At 38.3% G+C, this 14,827-nt stretch overlaps 1 protein-coding gene across 1 annotated transcript in view; it reads right to left on the bottom strand.

The window, feature by feature from the left end:
- LOC124798251 (alpha-catulin) overlaps positions 1-14,827 on the bottom strand; it is a 170,039-nt gene that overhangs the window by 12,013 nt on the left and 143,199 nt on the right. Inside the window, exon 9 of the mRNA XM_047261572.1 lies at positions 10,294-10,500. Coding sequence (XP_047117528.1) covers positions 10,294-10,500 — 207 coding nt within the window. The remainder of the gene's footprint in view (positions 1-10,293; positions 10,501-14,827) is intronic.

Raw genomic sequence — 14,827 nt, 5'->3', positions numbered from 1 at the left:
CTTCAGAAAGATGTGTGCTACAAAGTGAACGTATTTTTGAAAAGTCTTTTAACGTTCTGATGTGCAGAGCAATCGGAGTCATAGTGGGGTGGGGGTAGTCTCCATGTGACCCGTGTTTACATTTAGCAATTTTTCTGTTTCCTCTTCGTTTACTGCTCTCATGTCAAATGAAAACAAGACGGATTTCTGTGGCTGGGAGCTACCAAGTGAATTAAAATACATTTACATAATTATGGAATGCTAAAGTATGTTACTAGTTTCAGATTTTATTTTATTTCCACCTTTCAGACAGTCAAGCATTAATCGCGTTGCAGAACAATAAAGTTATTTTTGTCGGTTTGCTAAAGAAATTTGGCTTTTATTAAGCTTTCCTGCTTAGGCAGTCAATTTATTTGAAACAAAGTGTTTTATTCCACACTATTGGCTAGTTTCAACTGTTCTCCGCATTCCAAGTGCATGTTTTCATCTTCTATCACGTATCGCATTACGCCATAATAAAGAACCAAACATGAAATAATACAGTACTGGTATTCCTAGAAAATTTACGGCCCAAAAACCACACCGAAAAGCTTCATATCAGGTCGAGGCCTACGTCATTGGGAATCTGGACATATGAATGTGCACTGTAAGGTGAACTATGCATTTTAGTATGGTTCACGAAGTCCTGACACTCTTTGAGTATCCTATAATGTCTTGTTTCTTTTATGACATGATGTAAGATCTTTTAATACGGGCTTCCTACATCACCGTCGCTGCGCAAGCATGGTGACGCCTCTTATCTGGTGCTCTCTGGCAACTGCTGAAATGAATCTATTTATAACAGGTCACAGGAAAATATTGCAAATTGTTGTTCAAGAAGCATTATTTTCAAAGTAAGCTTCCTTTTACGCAGGATGAACTATGTGAGAGAATGTACAATGAATTTCTTAAATCAGAGAGCGTTTGCTCTCTTTTAAAAATCAACTCTTTGATGACGAGCCATTTAGAAGAATTTCAAGCCCAGAAGATCAGAGATTTATGTCGGTATTAAAAATTTTACTGGTTTATTTGTGTGATGTATCTTAAAATGTAACATGCACTAAACAGATCAACACTATATGTGAAAGCTTAGCTTCTCTTGTCGCTTATTAACCTTCAAGACAAATGTTATATGAGAAAGCTTTGCTTTTCTTGTAGCAACACTATGTATATTAATTTAAACCATTAACTTTTCCTGTTGGTGGAATTAGTTTTATACTTTCGTAATATGAAAATATGCAGTGTACATGTTGCTGCACATCAAAGACCTTTCCAAAACGTGTTTTCCCCCCCTGAGTTTCGTTTTCTAAAGTGCCAGGAAATTCTACGCTGCTGTATAAAACCATATCCATTCAAAGGATAAGTTTTACAGTTCCAAGGGAAAGTACACTGTCAAAAAAATGGTTCAAATGGCTCTGAGCACTATGGGACTTAACGTCTGAGGTCATCAGTCCCCTAGAACTTAGAACTACTTAAACATAACTAACCTAAGGACATCACACACACCCATGCCCGAGGCAGGATTCGAACCTGCGACCGTAGCAGTCGCGCCATTCCAGACTGAAGTGCCTCGAACCTCTCGGCCACACCGGCCGGCAAAATATACTGTCACTTAACATGGAAAAAGTGTATTTTCACCAGAGAGAAAATGTTTTTTTAACCAGGAGATCCGGGAAAAATCCAGGAAATTTTTTTCCTTGTCTGCGTATACACTCTGTTATTGTTCACGGATGAGGCCTCATTCAACCATGATGGTGTTTTCAACACCTGCAACAGCCATGTCTGGAGTGGGAACAATCTCCACGCTACCCACACTGGTGGCCACCAGTAATAATTCTCTGTCATTGTAAGGATGGGCACTGTCCAAGATCAACTAAGAGAACCTTATTTGCTGCCTCCCCATTTGACTGTTCCACATTATATAGTGTTCCTGTGAGATGTACTACCACAATTCTTGAAGATTGTACTCCTTGCAGTCTGCTAAAGGATGTAGTTTCAACATAATAGTGCACCAGCCCACTTCAATGTTAATGTCTGCAAGCACCTTGACATGTACCCTCATTGTTGGGTTGGAAGGGGAGGTCCTGTCCCATGGCCAGCACAATCACCAGATCTCACACATCTGGACTATTTCCTTTGGTGTTACATCAAGATGTTGGAGTACGAAATTCCTGTAGAAATGGATGAAGACCTTTGCTAGGGTCCAAGCTGCCTGTCTCCTGGTGCAACAGACATGAGGGATCTTTGAGAGAATGCGGAGTACTTCATGCACCTTTGCCATGCCTGCATTGATACTGGCTGTCCCATTTGAACAATTACTATGAATTATGTTGTTGTTATGCAGTTTATGCTGTGTATGTCTGTACCACAATGAATATTCATTTCTGATCATTTGTTCCATATCTCAATATAACTGATTGTCAACCCACTATCATCTGTTCAATTTGACCCAAAAGATTTGAGACACCCTGTATTTATTGTATAGTGTCTATGTATTAGATTTCTGGATCAGAGATGACGAAATAACTCTAAAATAGCCTAGAAAAGTGTGCAAAACTACCTAACAATCACATATGAGCTAGATATTATACTATAGCAATGATCATCAATCCACCATGTGGATTTTCTGGTTCAACTTCCTGTTGCACAAGCTGGTGTGCCATGCAAGGGGGCGGCCGATAACGGAGATGTATCAAGAATTACTATTTCTGAAATGTAAGTACCAGTAACAGCTCCTTCCCCCCCCCAACAGTTAACAGTTCCTTAAGAATCAAACTCTCATGTATAAAACAGCATTGATGATCTGATTACTTCAAAGATGAGTTAATATGTTAAATATCTGCTGTTAAGAATGTAAAACCTTTATGGCTGAAGAAACAAAAGCCAAACCTTGTTGGTGTCTTCAGTGGTATACGTATTACTGTCTGCAAAATGGGCAGTGAATAGAGTTAGTAGTAAAGAAATAATGCTTGATGCTTAAGTTCTACTGCATGAACAATGAGCATTTAGTAACTGATAAAATGGTATCCTTTCATTATGTTGTGGGGCTGTAACCCAGAAAAAGCTTAGAAAAGATTTGGAATTATGTGTAAAGTTTGCTGGAATACTGGATAAATATAATGCTGTTAATTTGGGTGCCATGAGTTATGCTGCCTCAAGACATGTACACAGATTCTGACTTCAATACCTGACTTAATGTGTTAACCTGCAATGCAAGATTATACTTCTTAATGAGAAGATTATGGCAGCATTTAAAATTTTTAAATTTCATCAATAATTATATGAAATACCAAAAATCACATTTTTGTGCCCCTGGAAATGATGATCTTCCGGCTATTCAGTAATACTGATTGCAAATAGGAGAAATAAAATAACTAACCTGTCATTCATTGTGAACAGGAAGAAAATTAAGAAATCAAAAGCTAATTGACATGATTTTCTGAGGTGAGATTGGATGATTGAGAAGCACTGTTACTGAGTGAGTCTGACACAAGGCAATATTTTTTTGAAAGACTACAATTGAGAACACTAACAGGAATGGTCATGATGGACTCACCACACAAACATGCAGATCATGATTCTGTGAGAGCTACAGCTGTGTAACCCATTAATGTGAAAGCTAGCAAACTCTTGCTGGAAATAAAGTAATGAAGTATTGGGAGATAGACAGTGTGACAGTGTGAGGTTGAGGATGTAGAAGATAAAAGGACACAGGAAAATAAATGAGAAACTATCTTACAAAATACATATACTACTTTTTTCATTACATCTTCTATATCTTTATAACTGAAATGTTGTCAGTGGAGCAGGAAGAACTGTCAGGAAGGCACATCTTCAATTTGCTTGTCAGACACTTTCCTTGTTTGGGGAAACAAAATTTAATGAAAGGTAATTACAGTTTTTGTCAGCAAGTTCTGCAATTGTGAATCTAACATTTGGCTAATGGGGGTTTATTTGCATAATATTTGATTAAAGAATATCTGTAGTATAAAGACACAGTCCTTAACAGAATGAGATATCCTTTCTTTCAGGAGTGTTAGTTCTGCTATGTTCACAGGAGAGCTGTAAGGTTTGGAAGGTAGGAGACGAGATACTGGCAGAAGTAAAGCTGTGAGGATGGGTTGTGAGTCATGCTTGGGTAGCTCAGATGTTAGAGCACTTGCCCGTGGAAGGCAAAGGTCCCAAGTTCGAGTCTCAGTCCGGCACACAGTTTTAATCTGCCAGGAAGTTTCACAGTCCTTAACACTTTTGCTTCTGTGGGCACACGTACACATCCTGCTGTGCCATTTCCCTGGTGTTGTGGATGCGTATGTGCACTCTTCTTGGTTTTTCTTGCAGTGCTATAGTTGTTTGAATGTGTCCCAAGCTGCTGATCTCTCACTGTTGTGGATGACATACTTCTCAATCTCCGTGAATAAAATGTTTTTTAAGTATTTATCATACAATATATGTGGCGCATTGCATTCCATCATTTGTAGAAAACCTCACTTCAGTATCTTGAACCTTTTACAAGTTTTGTTATGACCATATGATTCATAATGCGCAAGGCCCTGGATGGGCACATTGTGCACAATCGTCCTTTGTATATAAAACCTAGACACTCATGAACAAAATGAAATATCCTTCTGCTCTCAATTTTAAATAAAATTTTGATATCTTATCTACATTCCAGTGACTGCAATTTATGGGTTGAAATCAAGTGTATGCAAAGTTTACACAATGCGTTTTTACATTTGAGAACTCTTTAAAATTTTGTGGAATATTAATTTGATACAGCACAATAAGTTTGATAGATAAGAAAAAGAAATTCAGTTTTTTATTGAGTGAAGACATCAGACTGTAATAAGTACAAAAATCAATTTTTTTCACCTAATAGCTTTCAAAAAATCTGATGATAAGTGTTTCATATCAGCCAGAATGTTGTTTCTCAGCACAGTTTCTCAGCACAGCCACCAACATGTGGCGAGCAGTACAGCCATAACAAAAGCAACCTCAGCATAGGACACAAGGAGTTCATCTATTGCAGCGAAAGGTTTAAATGAAGTTCCTTATCCAATGGTGATAAGATATTACAAAGAAAATAATGACTGGGGGCTATACCGAATTATTAAGTCAGGCATAACTAAACTGGACATGGACAGTGGCTGCTAGAGCTAGAAGCTTTGGAAGTACACTCCTCCAGTCAGAGTTCTCAACAACTGAGCACTGTCCACTATAAAAGATAGTTCACTTGCAGTATTCAAGAAACGATCTGTTCATGTGCAGTGTGGAATTGGGCCCTGCTCACAGCCTGTGTGACTATCACCAGGCACAGCAAACAACACCACATTTATGTACACTGGCAGTCATCTCCCTGTTTGACAGAGCCTTAACCAAGTGGCAGCTAACAGCCTTTATTTAAAAGCTATACTGACATGTAACAAACATTATTTGACAAGTAATTTTAATGAAGATCTTAAGGAAATGCTTATAGAATAGTTCTGGGGAAATAATTTTTTGGTATGGATAGTTGAGTAATAATTTAAAATACTTGTAAAAAGTAAGCATTTACTCTACAGCCCACTATGATTTATTATTGCTTCTCCTGTGGTGATGTTAGTTATAATAGCTGCCTAACAAGTAAAACAGCATTAACTGTTGCTTAGTGTGATATTCTATTACTTTTCATTAACTAACAACAAATTCCATTTTACTTGTTAAGCAGCTGTTAACTTTCCAATGCACATGGGAAAGTCATCTGCAGAAAGTACGTTTAACTTGAAGGCAAAAATTCCTATTCCAGTTTTTTTGTCTGGCCAGCAGTTTAGTCAATAATTAATGTCAAAGTTTGCTATTTATACAAATGGCCTCCAGAAATGGCCCTTTCCAGAACAGGCAGCTACAGATGAATGACAGAACAAGCACCTACACAGTTCTTGTTGAAAATACATGGCAATATATAGGAAGAAAAGCATACCATAATTGCTCTGTGACATGCACCAAGTAGTTCTGCAGGTACTTGGAGGAAGTACTGTGATAACCATCATTCTGTGAGATATAGTAAGTTTTTGTGACACCTACTAAATTTAGTTCTTGTCTGAAGCTACATCTCATAACTGACCAACTCATTTATACAGGGTGTTACAAAAAGGTACGGCCAAACTTTCAGGAAACATTCCTCACACACAAAGAAAGAAAATATGTTATGTGGACATGTGTCCAGAAACGCTTACTTTCCATGTTAGAGCTCATTTTATTACTTCTCTTCAAATCACATTAATCATGGAATGGAAACACACAGCAACAGAACGTACCAGTGTGACTTCAAACACTTTGTTACAGGAAATGTCCAAAATGTCCTCCGCTAGCGGGGATACATGCATCCACCCTCCATCGCATGGAATTCCTGATGCACTGATGCAGCCCTGGAGAATGGTGTATTGTATCACAGCCGTCCACAATACGAGCACGAAGAGTCTCTACACTTGGTACCGGGGTTGCGTAGACAAGAGCTTTCAAATGCCCCCATAAATGAAAGTCAAGAGGGTTGAAGTCAGGAGAGCGTGGAGGCTATGAAATTGGTCCGCCTCTACCAATCCATCGGTCACTGAATCTGTTGTTGAGAAGCATACGAACACTTCAACTGATATGCGCAAAAGCTCCATCGTGCATGAACCACATGTTGTGTCGTACTTGTAAAGGCACATGTTCTAGCAGCACAGGTAGAGTATCCCGTATGAAATCATGATAACGTGCTCCATCGGGCATAGGTGGAAGAACATGGGGACCAATCAAGACATCACCAACAATGCCTGCCCAAATGTTCACAGAAAATCTGTGTTGATGACGTGATTGCACAATTGCGTGCGGATTCTTGTCAGCCCACACATGTTGATTGTGAAAATTTACAATTTGATCACGTTGGACTGAAGCCTCATCCGTAAAGAGAACATTTGCACTGAAATGAGGATTGACACATTGTTGGATGAACTATTCACAGAAATGTACCCGTGGAGGCCAATCAACTGCTGATAGTGCCTGCACATGCTGTACATGGTACGGAAACAACTGGTTCTCCCGTAGCACTCTCCATACAGTGACGTGGTCAATGTTACCTTGTACAGCAGCAACTTCTCTGACACTGACATTAGGGTTATCGTCAACTGCACGAAGAATTGCCTCGTCCATTGCAGGTGTCCTCGTCATTCTAGGTCTTCCCCAGTCGCGAGTGATAGGCTGAAATGTTCCGTGCTCCCTAAGACGCTGATCAATTGCTTCGAACGTCTTCCTGTCGGGACACCGTTCTGGAAATCTGTCTTGATACAAACGTACCGCGCCATGGCTATTGCCCCATACTAATCCATACATCAAATGGGCATCTGCCAACTCCGCATTTGTAAACATTGGACTGACTGCAAAACCATGTTCGTGATGAACACTAACCTGTTGATGCTACGTACTGATGTGCTTGATGCTAGTACTATAGAGCAATGAGTCGCATGTCAACACAAGCACCGAAGTCAACACTACCTTCCTTCAATTGGGCCAACTGGCGGTGAATCGAGGAAGTACAGTACATACTGACGAAACTAAAATGAGCTCTAACATGGAAATTAAGCGTTTCCGGACACAAGTCCACATAACATCTTTTCTTTATTTGTGTGTGAGGAATGTTTCCTGAAAGTTTGGCCTTATCTTTTTGTAACACCCTGTATTATAAATGCCAATTTCAGATTTTTGCTCATTGATTTATCACTAGTTATGACTCTCTTTTGCTTGGTTTGAAAATAAAACTTTTGTTCACTTGGAGAGTAACATGCTATGTTTGGACAAAGTAGTTCAATGAATTCTGTATAATAAGTCTTTTCATGTATGAATTAGCTAGTCCTACTATGTTCTTCTAACATTACAACAGAAAAGTAGCAATAGCTCAGTAAAAAGTGGTTTGCATGAAAAGGGAACATTACGTTTCGATACACACACACACACACACACACACACACACACACACACACACACACACACACACACACACACCTCTACCTCTCTGCGTGTCTGTCTATATATGGCTATGGGTATGAAGCTATGAAAGCTTGCACAATTCCATAACATTTACGTGTGTTTTCTCCTGTCATCAAGGGTTAGTAGATTTTTTTATCTATCCTAGAATATTAAGAAGTTCTACATATTATCAAAGAGCACAAAAATGATTATTATAGTGTCCATGCAACCAGTGAAATGTACATAACAATGTAGCATACCAAATTAGTCCAAATGTCAACATTACCTACAGGTTTCATTTGCAACTTCAGTTTAGCTAACTCTACCGAATTTAGTATAAAAGTTCTGGTAGAATGTAAATACTTTAGTAATAACAGAGACCAATCACTGAACAGCAGAAGCATTGATTCAATGACAGGCACAGACAAAAAGAGAGAAAACTTTCTAGCTTTTGGTGTCATCCTTTCTTGAGTTAGGGTACAAATACACACAGAAAATGTGCAGCCAGTTGGCGCCATGTAGGGGCAGAGGTGGGTGTATGCATGTGAATGTATATGTATATGTATATGTACATGTATTGTGTGTGTGTGTGTGTGTGTGTGTGTGTGTGTGTGTGTGTGTGTGTGTGTGTATTTGTACTCTAGCTTGAAAAAATGATTACCCAAAAGCTAAGAAGTTTTCTTTGTATTTGTGTGTGCCAGGCGACAACTCAATGCTTCTGCTTTTCAGTGAGTGGTTTCCTTTAGTCCTAAAGTATCTACCAAATTCAATAAGTGCTGAAGCAACAAAATTTTTATCGCAGTTCTGGTATTATAGGAATGTCTATTGTCTTACTGCAGAGAGATGGCCTTCTAATCCCAAGACTAAGGGGATTCTAACAAAAAAACCATCCTGAACACCCAAGCAGTCATGAGGAGTTTCTGGGGATCATACAAAATTGATTGAAACTGTCATTGGCACAAACTTACTCTTGAATTTCATCATTTGCAGTTCCACTGGTCCCAATTCACCAGTTACAGTCATAATCACTTCACCATTTTGTGGGAAACTCACATTAAAAGCACAGTCTGCCATCATTCATGATAATGTTTTGGACAAAAGAATTGGCTCCTATTGCCATTTGAATGAAGATGTAGCAAATATTCAAAAGTTTTTTGTTTTTCAGGAACTGAAACAGTACTGTATGAATTTCACTCACACCTTTTTCCATCGGTAAACCTTTTTTGAGTGAACAGTGTTTTCAAAATATGAGTACCTAAAAACATTTTTTTTGCAACTGAAATTATGATAATTGATCACCAATTCTTTTGAAATTTGTTTTTATAAAAAGCATATTCTAATGATTCAATTTTTCATAACTTTCAAATGACTCATTGTCTTTTTTGAATCTTTGTTCCATCAAATGCTTTTCGTAGAAAACACTTTTTGACGAGACAGGAGCCAATAGGCAGTTTGAAAACACTTTTTACTTCAACTCACGCACTTCTTCTGTAGCTGCTTAATATACCTTAAAATTGGATTTCTTGATTACTACCAATTCCTTTCCTACTCCTTAACATAGAAAGTAATCAGATTTTACATTGTGATAACAAAAATGGTTGATCTATATGGGAGCAAAATTAGACTCTTTGCAAAAATAACAAAGCCAGAATGAACTGCACAGGTGAGATTATTACATTCCCTGAGTGGTGTAACTTTGAGGAACAGAGCAAGAAAGAAAACTTTAGAAAACAACAGCATGTAGAAGAAACTGTACATCATGTGCAAATGTGTCAGTCTAAATGGCGTTGTCAACTTATTACCCAGAGAAAAGGTTGGTATGTAAAACACTCCAATATCAACACTGAGAATGGTAAGTTTAGGAATAGTATATTGTTGATGGATTGAACAGTTTGTGTCACTGCATAATGAAAGATGCTGAGGGAACTGATGACGAACAGAGCAAAACTTTTGTATTGACTCAGTGACTCATATAGTTACAGTTGTAGGTAACAACAACATAATTCTTTAACTGTCTAACAAATAATGCAGCCTGTATGCTCAGGAAAAGAAAAAAATCAGATGGTCTCCTTAATTTCTGAGTAGGGCATATATATGTCCTATCTGTTATTCACATTAAAAAAACTGTACAGCACACTCAAACTTCGAGCAATTTGACAACCCACATTCACTGTCAAAGAACAAATACTGATTATCTCAGACCGAGTTAAATATTGTCATTAAATCCAAAAGTAATATGCTACAGAAATTACAAGAGTAATAAAACTGAAATATGGTGAAACATAGGTAGTTTACCTTTGTGGCACAAACAAAGCAAGTTGTCACCACTTTAGAAATGCAGTCCATAAGACTTTTTGTTTCTTGGATAACATTATCAACCTTTGTGAATGTAGCAGCTTTGCCCACAGTTGGGTTTTTCACCGTGAACTGAAGCTGCTGCACATAGGTTGGTACCTTGTCTAAATTTTCAAGTAGTTCCTTCTTATGAGGGCCACCTGGAACCTAAGCAGAAAAAAGTACACATAAGTATTTCAGGCCGCATAAAACTTGGTACTTTAGGTGTTTCTGGAATGTAATGATAAAAGACAGACCTTAAACAACAAAGCACTCTTCAAAAATACACAGATCATCACTAATTCTTGGATAGCAGTTGCAGTGACACTACTTTAGGATCTTATGACACATATGGTGCACACAGGGGTGATACTAGATAGGCACAGTGATTTCTAACATGCTCTAAATGAATCACCTTTATAGCTCAATGTATTTATGTGCTGTAGATTCAGTGAATCACATACTATGGAATCATCACTGCATTTGTTGGCCACATATGAAGGCATCATATTATTTCGTATGTGAAATATCAGACACGATTTTCAATTATTGTCTTGTAAATGCTGAGAGTTTTCTTGCCCAGCATTTTACTCGGTACTGCTGTGACATTTTGAAGGACAGATTATATTCATATCATGTTTATTACCATGTAGGATTATTAATTTATACATTGAATTAACTAACAATCCCAAATTCTGTTACATTCACCTCTCAAAATTGTGTATTAAACTTTTAGCAGAGTTTCTGTATGAAAAACAATTATTATAATCAATAAATACACATAAGTGGGCTAATTTATTAGTTATGATTTAATATTGCAATAATTAACTATTTTAATTAAAGCAACTTGGTGAAACATTGTGAATTAGCTAAACAAACATTGTTTTTTGCCTTGTTTCACAATTTTGTTATTAATGTTACTTATGCTATTTGATGTTTTCCCTATAACAGGTAATCTGCACCATTTCTTTTCCAGTTTGTCTCTGTTTTTCATTGGGGACAGTAGGAACCTGGCTTGCTTCTTCATCTTTTTACCTGAAATTTTATCAGTGATGTTTGGGCTAAATTCATTATTTGTGGCTACTGTTTTTACTGTGTTAAGTTTCTGGTCAAAGTCTTCTTGGGACATAGGGATAGAAGTGGATCGTATGGTGGATTGCTGCATGTTCGTAAGTTGTAGGATGATGGGGGGGGGGGGGGGGGGGGGGGGGAAGCCAGGATGAATGTGTGAGTGAAACAGTCTTTTCGGTAAATTTTAAATATTTATGGTTACTGTCTTTAAGCCAATGTCCAGGAAATTTATGTTCCTCTCCCCCCCAAACACCATGCTTGTGGAACAAGGCAAAAAACAATGTTTGTTTAGTTAATTAACTATTTAAGAAATACATCTAGAAAATGATACTAAACCTAGGTAAGTGAAGGGAGGTTTATCTTTGGACATAGAAAAGACTTCAGTGCCCTCTACTCTGTCTTAGAATGCAGATGTGTGCATGTATTGTGTTTAATAAATAAATCATTTTTTTTAAGTCCAGCTGTTCTGATTATGTTATCAGTATGCTTCCTATCACCCAGTAGGGAATTCTACTACAGTGATGACCCTGTATAAATGACAAAATGCGTCATGCAAGTTATTGTGATGATCAGCCTACTAAGCATTTACAATGCAGCCATCTGGAATTAATACGTGTAAGTGTATCAATAGCACAATCATTGTGAGGAACCAGTGATAAAACATTAGTGTACTTCAGCTACATGTGGAATGTTGCCAATCAACACAACACTTACTATGTTATGAGAAAGGCGGTAAACAAACAACTTGTTATTGGACTTTGAACAAGAGTCTACAATGAATACACAACAGTGTGCACAAAAAAAAAATCTTAGTTCAAATGGTGAAACATTTCACAAGTCCCCTTTGTTGCATTGTGAGAATGGACATTTGATCATTCTGCTCATTCTCATTCAAACATTTGAATACTATTCAGCAGTACCAGCTTGGCTGATTATAGACATGCCACGTAATAGCCTTTATTTACCTTACAAGCTCAACCCACAACCAAAAGTGCCTCCGTTCAGACTTGAGCAGCCCACTCTATGGTTGGCCACCAACGAATGTGAAGACAGAACAGTCAGACTTAATCAGTGACAACATCTTGGCAACACTTCCCCACAACAAGTATGATGCAGCCAAACCAGCACTGCTACACTTGCTCTCCAGGACATCTGAGCAACAGTTAAAGCAGGCTACCTATGATGAACAACTGGGTTATAGAATGCCATCTCACTTTTTGTAATGACTTTGATCTACACTGGACACTGACCTCATGTTTGGATGCTGACCTGCAGACTATCTGGATCATTAAACTCCCACCACAAGTACAACTATGAATGACGTCACATGAAGCCTAATCTTCTGCGAGATGTTTCACTTTAATGGACAGAGCGTTTACGCTACTACAAGATAGATATCATAGAAAATTACAAAGGCACTGCACCTTTGCAGCACATCAGCACAAGGTCACCCACCTCAAGTGCCCACCACCCTGAGCAGAGCTGACGACAGCCCCCCTGACAGTGACGTCAGCACTCTGACTCAACACACAGCACACAGTACCACTTCTGCTGCAGGCAACACTATGATGAGCACCACCACCACTGACTCATGATCACAGCCCTGCTGGTACCATGCACAGTCTAGAGAAACCGCAAGCAACTTCTGCTCCCCTTATGGATTCCCAGACTTCAAACATGGGCTGCCATAGGTACACTAGCCTGTACAGAGAAGCAAAGACGCAGACAGACACTACACAGGACTCAAGTGCATGCCCCCCAACCGCACACCTGGGTGGCTGATTGTTCATATTCAATTGTAATTTGAAAATGCGCTTTCTGGAGGACACTGGAACTGACATTAATCAATACCACTAGAGAGCAAACCAACATTTGACAAAACATCAATATTACAAGTTCATGGAGCAAACAATTCAAAGATCAAGATGCATGGATCCACCATACAAATATCACCTAAGTACCAACTCACATAGAACTTCATGTTACTAACATCATGGAACTGGTAATGGGAATAGACTTGCTTTGTCACTTCCACCTCTCACCAGTCATCTAACATGCTTCACTCCTACAGCACAATATGAGACATCACATCATCACACGGCTGTCCATCTGGGGAACTGTAAGATGATATTAGGTTAGTCAATACACTTAAGATGTGTATCACGACAGCATAACAACTGTTATCTGCTCACAAGCTTTATGCTGTCAGCTGCGCAGCTTCCAACACACTCCATGCTGGAACGTGTATCTCCTACAAGGCTTCAAGGACACACTGGCTGCACTCGAGCTAGCAGAGGAGCAGCTCAAGGCCATCTCACACACTGCCACTATGATGAACATAAAGGAACACAGACAACACCACTCTCATTGACTGAACACTTTTGCATGTGAAGGTGTTGGTGTTCCTTTAGATGTCTCTTAATTGAACACTCCTGCTAACAGCTTCCTTAATGACTGTGAATGCAAATTATTTACCAAAGCTAAGTAGCTGAATGCCTTAAATATCTTCTTCAATCCAGCATACAACACACATTTTGTTACTTCCATTTCTTGTATTTTCGTCTCTTGGTTCTCGGCTGCTTGATACATCTTATGCATGTTACATCAACTTCCTAATGTAGTATGGCCAAATCTCTAGCATTTCATGAACCTTAAAGTACTTGAATAAAAGGCCTTACCTCCAATTCAATGGAACCATTCTTAACATATTTAGGTAACACTGGCATACTTAAAGTTACAACAAAAGTAGCAGTTTTCTTTTGCTATCATCTACCTTTTCCGTTACATTGCATGATGTCTTCTAGTTCTCTCTCTCTCTCTCTCTCTCTCTCTCTCTCTCTCTCTCTCTCTCTCTCTCTCTTTTGTATAGATTAGCTGTGGCTCTATCTATTATATCTTGGCAAGTAACAACATCTTTACTTGAATTACGTGATAATTCTTGGACTACTTCAGATGTGTGTGCCAAATACTGTCTAATCTGTCAAACTGCTCAGATATTTTTACCCACTACCAGATGATGAGCTACTCAAATTGTCTAACTTGTCCTGTGCTGAATATTTCTGGAGAACTTCAAGTAGTGGCTCTTGTCTGGGTTTTACCACTGTCAAAAAAAAACTAAATATAGCAACTGCAAAAAATATTCAGACCATTAATTAATGACTTGGAAAAATCTCTACAAGTTTATTATTGTAAATGGAAAACCATAGAAGTGTTAAAATTGTACTTTTCTCTAAGAATTACATGATTATTGGCAATTCTGCATACAATTTTTCTATGCCAAAAGTGATGTGTAGCTTCCAATTCATATACTCATTAACTGTTGCTTCCTCACTACCAGATCATAACAGCTGCTGTTCTGCATTTATTCCACAATGTACTAAAGAAACCAACAAATTTGTTAATAGTGATATGGATGGTTTTAGAA

This window comes from Schistocerca piceifrons, chromosome 5 (assembly GCF_021461385.2).
Source record: "Schistocerca piceifrons isolate TAMUIC-IGC-003096 chromosome 5, iqSchPice1.1, whole genome shotgun sequence".
Lineage (NCBI taxonomy): Eukaryota > Metazoa > Arthropoda > Insecta > Orthoptera > Acrididae > Schistocerca > Schistocerca piceifrons.
This window is presented reverse-complemented; position numbering and strand designations above follow the sequence as displayed.